The 10,026-nt window shown below is 45.9% G+C and overlaps 1 protein-coding gene across 2 annotated transcripts; it reads left to right on the forward strand.

Moving 5' to 3' along the window:
• The first annotated feature begins 1,189 nt into the window (after positions 1-1,189).
• On the forward strand, positions 1,190-9,808 carry LOC308461394 (keratin, type I cytoskeletal 19-like). 2 transcript variants are annotated; one of them, XM_080978308.1, is made up of 8 exons: positions 1,190-1,951; positions 3,433-3,515; positions 4,150-4,306; positions 5,013-5,174; positions 5,939-6,064; positions 7,105-7,328; positions 8,287-8,642; positions 9,541-9,808. In XM_080978308.1, the coding sequence occupies exons 1-8, from the start codon at positions 1,271-1,273 to the stop codon at positions 9,564-9,566; spliced, it is 1,815 nt and encodes a 604-aa protein (XP_080834434.1). In that variant the 5' UTR covers positions 1,190-1,270; the 3' UTR covers positions 9,567-9,808. The 2 variants fall into 2 exon arrangements, with proteins under 2 accessions (XP_080834434.1, XP_080834435.1); XM_080978309.1 differs by having other exon boundaries at positions 8,290-8,642.
• Positions 9,809-10,026: the final 218 nt, after the last annotated feature.

Below are 10,026 nucleotides of genomic sequence, written 5' to 3' on the forward strand. Positions count from 1 at the left end.
ATTTAATTCTACCCTGAACAGCAGGGTGGTGAGGCAAAACATGCATACGGTGGTACCTCGGTTTATGAACTTAATCCGTTCCGGAAGTCCATACTTAAAACAAAACCATTCTTAAACCGAGGCGTGCTTTGCCTAATGAGGCCTCCCACCACCAGTGCCCTTCCACAGTTCGGATTCCGTTCTTAGACCGAGGTAAAGTTCACAAACCGGGACACTACTTCCGGTTTTGAGGAGTTAATAAACTGAATAGTTCGTAAACAGAGCTGTTCTTTAAACCGAGGTACCACTGTATATACTTTTCACAGTTTAAAATGGAGAAGGCTAATTTTAAATTCCAATTTGCTTTCCATTTGGCATTTCTTCATTGTGTTCCCTGCTGAGTAGTGAGGGATCAATTAATCTGTTTCCAGTTCATGTCAGTTTCTCTTGTGCTCTTTCGTAAATCTGTTCTGTCATCCTTCTCCCCCAGTCTGTGGATTTTCCTTCAAAACAGCATCAATATTATTATATTATTTTGCATTTCCCTCCCCCGCAATGCACATTTTTTTGTTTGCATTTTTCTCTAAAAATCTGAATTTTGTGGAATGTATTTTGACTGCATCACTTTGGAGCTGAGAACCTGAATGCAAAATCTGGAGAAGTGAGCAAACCAAAGGATCAGTGTGTTCTGATACATGGATTGATCCAGGAAGTGCAGATTGAATTCAGTTTGCTAAATACACACACACACACACACACACACACACACACACACACCAAAAAACCCCAAACAAAAACGGACTGGCTGAAATCTTTGAGCATCCCTACTTCTGAGTGCTAAGGAAGAACAAGACTTTTTTTCTTTTCAGATCAACACAGAAAATTTGTGGCTGCATGTTCTTCACTACTGATGTGTTCATGATGGTTGATGGGTTGGAAACAGAGCAGACTGCAGCTTCAAGGTGCAGGATGAAAGGAAAATCTGATGATGATGCATCTCCATCTCCATCCTAGCAACACATCGCCAGAGAGTGACAAAACCCCAGGCATGCACTTGATTGCCATAGATAGCCTTCAAAAACCCCTCCCTTTGGCAGATAATTTTTTTGGCATAAACAATGAGATTGGCAAATGCCCTGGGAGGGGCAAGGAACACCCATTGTGGCAACACCCAAATGGGAAGTATAAGTAGGGATCTGCTGGGAAGAATCATTTGCAGTCTCAATCTCAAAACAGGCTGTGCAGCTGAACTGGGGCTTTTGTAGGGCTTAGATTCTCCATATCTTTCACTATGAGTTGCGGTGTTAAGGGTGGTGGCGGTGGAGGCAGCGGTGGCGGAAGCTGCAAAATCATTGGTGGTGGAGGTAGTGGCGGAAGCAGTGGTGGCGGTAGAAGTATCAAAATCACAAGCTCATCCTCCAGGTCTTCCAGAGGGTTTTCTGGTGGTAGTTATGGCGGAGGAGGATCCAGAAGTGGCTATGGAGGAGGAGGTTTCAGCAGTGGTAGCTGTGGAAGGATAAGCAGAGGGAGAATAAGCTATGCCGGCAGCAGCTACGGCGGTGGCTATGGTGGTGGCTATGGTGGTGGTTATGGTGGTGGAAGCTATGGTGGCGGAAGTTATGGTGGTGGAAGTTATGGTGGTGGAAGCTATGGCGGTGGAAGCTATGGTGGTGGAAGCTATGGCGGCATGGGCTATGGCGGTGGAGGCTATGGCGGAGGCAGCTACCCATTCAGCAGTGGCAGCTTCGGTATTGGCGGTGGTGAGGGAGGCCTCTTCAACACCAACGAAAAGTCCACCATGCAACACCTTAATGACCGCCTGGCTAATTACATAGATCAGGTGAAACGCCTGGAAGATGAAAATGATCAGCTCGAGGTCTTGATCAGAGAGTGGTACCAGAAGCATGGAACCGTAGCTGGACCAAGGGACTACAGCCAATATTACCAGCAAATTGACCAGCTCTACAATGAGGTATGCTATTTTGTTTTGAACAAGTACTACAAGGCTTTAGGGATGTGGGTGGCGCTCTGGTCTAAACCACTGAGCCTCTTGGGATTGCCGGAAGGTTGGTGGTTCGACTCCCTGCAATGGAGTGAGTTCCTGTTGCTTTGTCTAAACTCTTGCCAACCTAGCAGTTCGAAAGCACTCCAGTGCAAGTAGATAAACAGGTACCGCTGTTGCGGGAATGTTGTTTCTGTGCGCTCTGGTTTCCATTATGGTGTTCTGTTGTGCCAGAAGCAGTCTAGTCATGCTGGCCACATGACCCAGAAAACTGTCCGTGGACAAATGCCGGCTCTCTTGGCCTGAAAGTGAGATAAGCATCACAACCCTCATTGATGTAACCGTCCAGGGGTCCTTTACCTTTTTACCTACAAGGCCTTGGATTTCTTTCTAAAAGACGCTTCATCCTGTCACCAAAATGAGAGTTACTGGCTAGGTATAACTTAAACCCCTTGTAAATGACATGGTCACGCTTACTGCCTGGGATGAGGCACCTGCTGTTCTAAAAAGCCATGTGCATCATGGGCAGCCAACATGGTGTTCTCAATATGCATCCAGTCATCCCTGGCTATTGGCCGTGCTGGCTGGGGATGAAGGGAGTTGGAGTTCTACCATACCTGTAAGGCACCATGCTGGCCACCCCATACTATAACCTTTGCTAATTCAAGCAAGCTTGAGTATTCACTGATTACTCTCAGCGACAATGCATATCCAGTCTATACTCACTGCCCCTCTTATCATTACAAATGAATGCACAGCAAACATATCAAGATCTGCCCAGAAACTACGTCCCCACCTGCAGTAGACCTTCAAAGAAGTATCATACCACTTCAACAGCCATGGCTCCCCACGAAGAACCAAAGTTTGCAAGGGCATTGAGGGTTGTTAAGGGGCCCCCCATTCTCCTCAGAGAACTACAGTTCCCAGAGTGGTTTAACAGCCAATATTTCATCCCAAGGAACTCTGGGAAATTGAGCCTTGTGAGGGGAATAAGAGTCTCCTAACAATTTCCAAATCCCTTTACGTACTACAGTTTGAAGAGGTATAATATTGCTTTGAATGCAGAGTGCAGACTGGGCCCAGTTCTAGTAGACAAGCCAATCTAAGTCAGTTCTAGGTAGATGAGACGCTGGGCCTTGAGATATTGCCTTCCAGAGACCTTTGAGACCTCTGATCTATAGAACATGTTGTTTGGTTGTGGTGTCTCACTGTTGCATGGAGTTTATAAAATGGGCTTTGAGATTATAATTAATATCGCTTTTATTAATTATTGCTGTTGTGAATGTTGCGACTTGACTTGCAAACCAGTCTGTGCTTTCTTATGAAGAGCAGCATGCTAATGATACAACACAACACAACACAACACAACCAGCATGGTGTTTTATTACATTGTCATCTCCGACAGACTGAAGGAATTAAGCATAAACATGTACATTCCCCTCTTTTTCCAGCTTATTGGTGAAACAGATGATTACAACAAAATCCTTCTGAATATTGATAACACCAGGATGACTGCTGAAGATTTTAAAATGAAGTGAGTATAACTCTTCTCACCTACTTTCCTCAGACGTAGCTGAAATCTATATCCCTTTTTTTCTTCAAAGAAACTTAAAGTGCCTAATGATAGTGCAAATGGGAAATGGAACCTGTGACAAAATGATTACAGGTCACAGAACGCCTTTTCTTCTATTCCAAGACCCCAGGTTTTCCAATCCCTTCTCCAATATTTGAACAGCATTCCATGGCCAATGAGCGTTCTCTGTCCCACCCCAGAGGGCTTTCTCTTTGAAAAAAGCTTGACAGTACCTCAGTGGATGTATTAACCTGGATTTCCATGTGCCCAGAGCAGATTTCAATCCATCCTACAAAATCATCAAAACATAAATCTAACCAAACAGGTGGAGTTCAGACCCAGGTAGCAACATCGGAAGCTGCTGTTTACCTTTGGCCATCTTTTACAATGCAACCTGTTTCGATTGGCAGCAGCTGTCCAGCATCTCAGGCATTGGACTTGAGATCTTCTTCTGCATAGGAATAAAAAATCATGGTTAATCCATAGACATGCAATTAACCCAGGCATGTAATTATGAGACACGTGATAAGAAAAGTAACGTTTGTGAAGCCTGCCAGTCACTGTTCTCCACCCTACCTCCTTTCCTGTGCATTAGGTACCAGACTGAATTAGGTCTCCATCAGAACGTGGAGGCTGATATCAATGGGCTGCGCCCTCTCTTGGATCAGCTGACTCTTGCCAAGTCTGACCTGGAGATGCAGTTCGAGTCTCTGAGAGAGGAGCTGATCTGCCTCAAGAAGAACCATGAGGAGGTAATACAGAGATCAAACAAACAACAAACAAAAAGTCAACCTTCTGAGCTTCCTGTGAGGGTTTTCCGGGGGGTAAAAGGTAGCAACCAACAATTTAGTCTGGGGTGCAAAATGTGATGAATGCATTGTAGGGTACCAGAAATGCTTGATATCTGTGTCCCTACAGATATTGTTGGACTCCAACTCTCGTCAGCCCCACCCACCACAGCCAGTGCTCAGAAATGATGAGAATGGTAGTCCAGAAATATTTCTGGAAGGCCAGTGGTGCCCCACTCCCACTTTTCAGCTCTGAGGGATATTCAACTGACCAACCCTGCCTTAGCTTGATTTAAGGATCCCCATGCAAGAAGGTTCCCTGCAGTTCCTTTCGTTGGCCAGTGCTGAGTGTTAGCAACTGAATGTTGTGAACTGCCCTGAGATCTAGGGATGAAGGGATACAGATTTAATAAACAATAATAGTAACTGGGTTGAATCCCTTACTGACACCCCTCAAGTCCTAGCTTCAGGGACCTGCTGATGCCTTGGCTGAAGGTGGCCCAATTCTTTCCCCACCCCTCCTCTATTTGATGTTTCATAGAGCCATTCTCAAGACACATTAGCAGAATTTCATGATTATTATTATTATTATTTTAAAAAAGAATTGTGGGGGATTTTGGGGGGGAAGAGGCAGATTTCATTTCATGATGTGTTTTCCTTCCCCTTGCAGACCCTGAGAGGCCTGAGAAACCAGCGTGGTGGTGATGTGAACGTTGAGGTGGACTCTGCCCCTGGTGCAGACCTGAAACAACGTCTTGATCAGCTCAGGGCTGAATATGAAAGAATCATCGCAGACAACCGCAGAGAGGTGGAACAGTGGTACGAATCCAAGGCAAGTGGTCTTTCCAGTGATTAGAAGATAGATGACAGCAGATGAACTATATCCACCATACTGAGAGGAACCAGGGTGACAGGCTTAATCTAAGGGGGGGAAGGGGGTTGATGCTAGTAGCTGGGGTGCGTTTAGTAGATTGCTCCCCAACTGTCCACAGCTCTTGTCATAGTTAAGAAGACCACTCTAGGGCCAATGGAAGCGATCTGAAGAGTGTACGAAAAATGTGAGCTGAAATAAGGGGAGCAGGTTTAAAAGGTAATGAGAGTCCTGCAGGTTTAGATGTTCCTTACATCCCATTTCCCACAGCGAGCAACTTCTGGGAAGCCTATAAGCAAGAGATGAAGGCCAATGGGAAAGTTTGTTGCTACCAGAAACTGGCTTTCCATGGAATACTGCCCCATATAGCTGTCATGAAGGATGCCCAGGGCTTGGTGTTTTCTAAGAGGTGGGGTAGAGATGACCCAAAAGAGAAGGAAGATAAATTACTCAAGAGGGGTGATGGAAAAAGCCTGACACACAATTCCTACTGGTGATCGTGCGCTTCGGTGTTGATAGGACACAGAGGCATGAGAATCAGCCATGTTCTAGACACAGGGGTGGAAAGTATAGTTGACAACACTGCCCAGTATTATGTCTAGACCTGTGTAGTACAATCCTTGGCTTGTCCTCTCATCTTATTGACATTCCCAAGTTTGCTGTGTGCCTCCCAGTAAGAAGCAAATGGTCCAGCCAGTCAGAATATCTTCCTTTTTGTCTACTAGATGGAGGAGGTTCGCCAGCAGGTCAATTCAAGTGGGCAGGAGATAAATACCGGCAACCAGCAAGTCTCAGAATTGAGACGAGAATATCAGACCCTGGAGATCGAGCTCCAATCCCAACTCAGCATGGTATGTGGTAACATGTGCAAAAGTGATACGTCTGGGTGTTTTCTTTCTTAACATCCGCTAAAAACATGGTATTGCATCAAGGCATAGTTGTTTCTTACCCTTACCCTCCCCACACCCCGCCCCAGCAGAGGAATGAAAACGCAAGGTGTAAACAGGACGAATGGACGGCAGCTTTATTAACATAATGAGATATGCAAAAAGAGCAAACATTTTAGCTGTATAAGTTAACAGCCGTGCGGTTCCCTGCAAGCTAGGGAAATAATTCTCCCACAGTCAACCTGGCATAGCCAAATCAGGCAATTCCACCCTGGCTCCAAGCAACAGGTGAATCAGCTGGCTGGTCCGTGCTTGCCTTTGCCTGTTCATCCACAGGGTGCCCTTAGAAGACACCTGGCTGCCCCATGCTACCATGGCTAGATATCACCAAGTTATGATGAAGTTGCCCAACTCCAATGAGAGCTCTCCTTACCAGTGAGCTGGGATGGCTTGGTCAGACAATTTCTTGGTTTGCACCTAGGGGTGGAAGGACCTGTCAGCATTGGTTCTACCTATTTCTCTGCTTTCCAGTAATTTTGTGCAGCAATCTGTGCTTCAAAAAATATCCTCATGAAAATTCACCAGCATTTCAATTGCAATTTTCCCCCAATGAGCACATTTTTGTATATACACATTTTTGCATTTACCCAAATATAATGCTTTTTTTAATGTTATTTTGATGAATATCTTCATTTTTATGCACACTTGCCCCTAATACATGCATTTTTTTAAAAAAACAACAACACTAATTGAGTACTGCATTGCAATATGTGGAAAAGTGTGAATTTTGAAGGATACATCTTGTTTCAGAAAGTGCAGATTTGATAGATTTGCTTCTAAATGAGACCTGGATTGAATTTCTCTCCCATCTCTATTTGCACCATCATTTGCTCTTCATGACTGCTAAAGTGGGGCAAGGGTGGGAATTGCCAGAACCTGAAAAATGGGTAGGAGGGAGCACAATTCCTGAAGGTCATCTCACTGTTTTCCTTCCCTATCATCAGATCCAGTCTCTGCAAAGCAACTTGGCCGACACAGAACGTCGGTACAACATGCAGCTGCAACAGATTCAGGTCATGATTGAACCAATTGAATCAGAGCTCGGCAGCATCCGATGCGAGATCGAGAGCCAGAGTCAGGAGTACCAGCTGCTCCTTGGCATCAAGACTCGCCTGGAACAGGAGATCTGCCAGTACCGCCGGCTACTTGAGGAAGGACAGCAAGAAATGTATGTTGACTATAGGCCATATAGGGGATATTAGTCCACTGCTGCGAAAACTCACCCACAAACAATAAGGGAGGGATGGAGGGACCATCTACAAAGGATGCTTCCAGGCTCTAGAGCACTCCAGAATCACTGAATCACTCCTTCATTGCAAACATCCCAGTCCTGTAAATAAAGGAACCGAGTATCTCTGTGAACCCACTTGCAGCAAAATATTGCCAAGAAGGGACTCGGAGGCCTTCTAGAGCAGTGTTCTCCAAACTTGGGTCCCCTGCTGTTTTTGGACTATGATTCCCATCATCCCTGACCACTGGTCCTGCTAGCTAGGGATGATGGGAGTTGTAGTCCAAAAAAGCGCTGGAGACCCAAGTTTGGGAAACTCTGTTCTAGAGCATCCAGCGGCCACTGACTTCTTAGAATATCCTAGAACAGCGGTTCTCAACCTATGGGTCCCCAGATGTTGTTGGACTACAACTCCCATCATCCCTGACCACTAATCATGCTGGCTAGGAATGATGTGACTTGTAGTCCAAAAACAGCTGGGGACCCACAGGTTGAGAAACAATGTCCTAGAACATTCTGTACCAAGGAGGGAAATCAGGGGTGGATAGGTGTGACGAGTTAAAAGTATAAAACTGCCTTATGGACAATCGGACCACTAGCCTATCTGTGGCCTCGCAGATGTCATTGGACTGCCTGCTCCCATCCATCTTTGACCATTGGCCATGTGGGTTGGATGTAATGGGAGCCAAAGAACACTTGGAGGGCCCCATCCCGTATCAAGCCCAATCCTTTCTATCCTGACTGGATAGCCTCCAAGGCAAAGGCTTCTCCCAGACTAAATGAGGGTATTTGGCATGAGCATCGACATTCCGTCTACAAGGCATAGTCCACGTTATATATATTTTTTCTTTGTGAAGTGGTTTGCAATGTTCTTCATGGTTATGTTTCTGTTTCCCAGTAGCTCATCAGGAGGAGGAGGAGGAGGATACGGAGGTGGCTATGGAGGTGGTAGAAGGGGAAGCATCGGCAGAATCGGCGGAGGAGGCATTGGCGGCGGAAGCATTGGCGGCGGCGGCGGTTCCGGTATTGGAGGAGGAAGCATCGGTGGAGGAGGCATGGGCGGAGGAGGCATGGGCGGAGGTAGCGGCGGCGGTACCTGTATCGGTGGAGGAAGTATTGGCGGCGGAAGTATTGGCGGCGGAAGTATCGGTGGTGGCGGCGGTTCCTGTATCGGCGGAGGAAGCGGCGGTGGCAGTGGACAAATGGGAGGAGGTGGTCAGAGCTACCCCATGCCTGTACAGCCCTGCAAACCAGGTAAAAACCTTCACAAGGGGGATTTTGGTTCTCTGTGCCTTCCCTTTCCTTCCTAGTTGCATCAGGCAGTTGGAATATTTAACCAGTAAGGGCTGCTCCAAATGCCATAAGGTCCATTTAGCTTTATAAGAAAAAAAATGTGCCAAGCTTGGGGAGTGTTGCACATGCAAGCATTAAGCGGTCACAAAGCAGCACTTTGCCCGCCGGACGTGTAGCAAATGCGAGGCAGAGGCAATGATCACGCATCAGAATCTGTGGGCAGTTTGCCCACTATCTTTCTAGACAATGTGCCTTATCCTTGTGTTAGGATAGGCTGTGGGAGATGATGGAAACCACACTGGGATTTAATCTAGAGCTGTGTAGCCATTTCTCATGCGGGAACGTTCAATTACCCTACAATTAGACCTTGCATGCTCCTTTTCTCAGTATGCTCCAAACTGGATTAGAAGAGGGAATAATTGTCCAGAAGACATTAGGGGAAGGGGCGGCAAAATAATTCTCTATATTCGTCTCACAGGTCACTTTCACATCATCCATCTCAAGCATGATTATACCACTTTCTAATGATCAAGGCTTCTCCCAAACAATCCCAGGAACTTTGATCTGTTATAAGTTGTTAGGACACCCTTAAAAAACTACAGTTCCCAGGATTCTTTGGGGGAAGCCATGGCTGTTAAGCTTGGCATAAGAGTGCTTTAAATGGATGGTGTGGATGTGACCGCAGGCATTTTCATTCTATTAGAAGAAAAGGCCAAATCTGTGCAGACCGTGCTGCATTTAGGAAGTAAGAAAGCAAGTTTCACATGCCGGTGTTGAACGTGACTTATACCTCATTCTTTGTCATTTATGCATTCCTGTGCCCCTAAGGACTCACCTTTTCCCTTTTCTCTCTCAACAGTACACGGCAGGAAATCCTATGACTAACAATTTGTCTCTTGTCATCGCTCCAACTTCAAACCCACCAACTGGTTCCGCTGATATAGGAAGCGCACACCTGCCCCTGTGCCCCTTTCTGCTTGCTTGTTCCGTTCTTCAGAGTTCTTCCTTGCAGGATGTGTCTTGCTTTAGCTTGTTAGTGGCCAATACGTGACTTCTGTCATTGATGAGGGTTGTCTAATAAAGCTCCATTGCTGCTTGATGCAATCAGAAAAAAACAACAACTTTGTGTCTCCTTGTTAATTGCGCCAAGCAAGCATTTGATGTGTGCCTCCAAATGCACCTCACAATCTTAGCTAATGGTTGATTATACCAGGCTTACATGGTGACATTTGAAATAGTCCATTTCTTATACAGTGGTACCTCGGGTTACATATGCTTCAGGTTACATACGCTTCAGGTTACAGACTCTGCTAACCCAGAAATATTACCTCAGGTTAAGAACTTT

This window comes from Podarcis pityusensis, assembly GCF_964106645.2.
Source record: "Podarcis pityusensis genome assembly, chromosome: 13".
Lineage (NCBI taxonomy): Eukaryota > Metazoa > Chordata > Lepidosauria > Squamata > Lacertidae > Podarcis > Podarcis pityusensis.

Excerpts from the sequence above, each read along its gene's own strand:
- LOC308461394 (XM_080978308.1), top strand. The coding sequence starts at position 1,271 with ATGAGTTGCGGTGTTAAGGGTGGTGGCGGTGGAGGCAGCGGTGGCGGA. Across the intron at positions 4,307-5,012 it reads TCAAGAAGAACCATGAGGAG|ACCCTGAGAGGCCTGAGAAA; the intron begins GTAATACAGAGA and ends TTCCCCTTGCAG. Across the intron at positions 8,643-9,540 it reads TGTACAGCCCTGCAAACCAG|TACACGGCAGGAAATCCTAT; the intron begins GTAAAAACCTTC and ends CTCTCTCAACAG.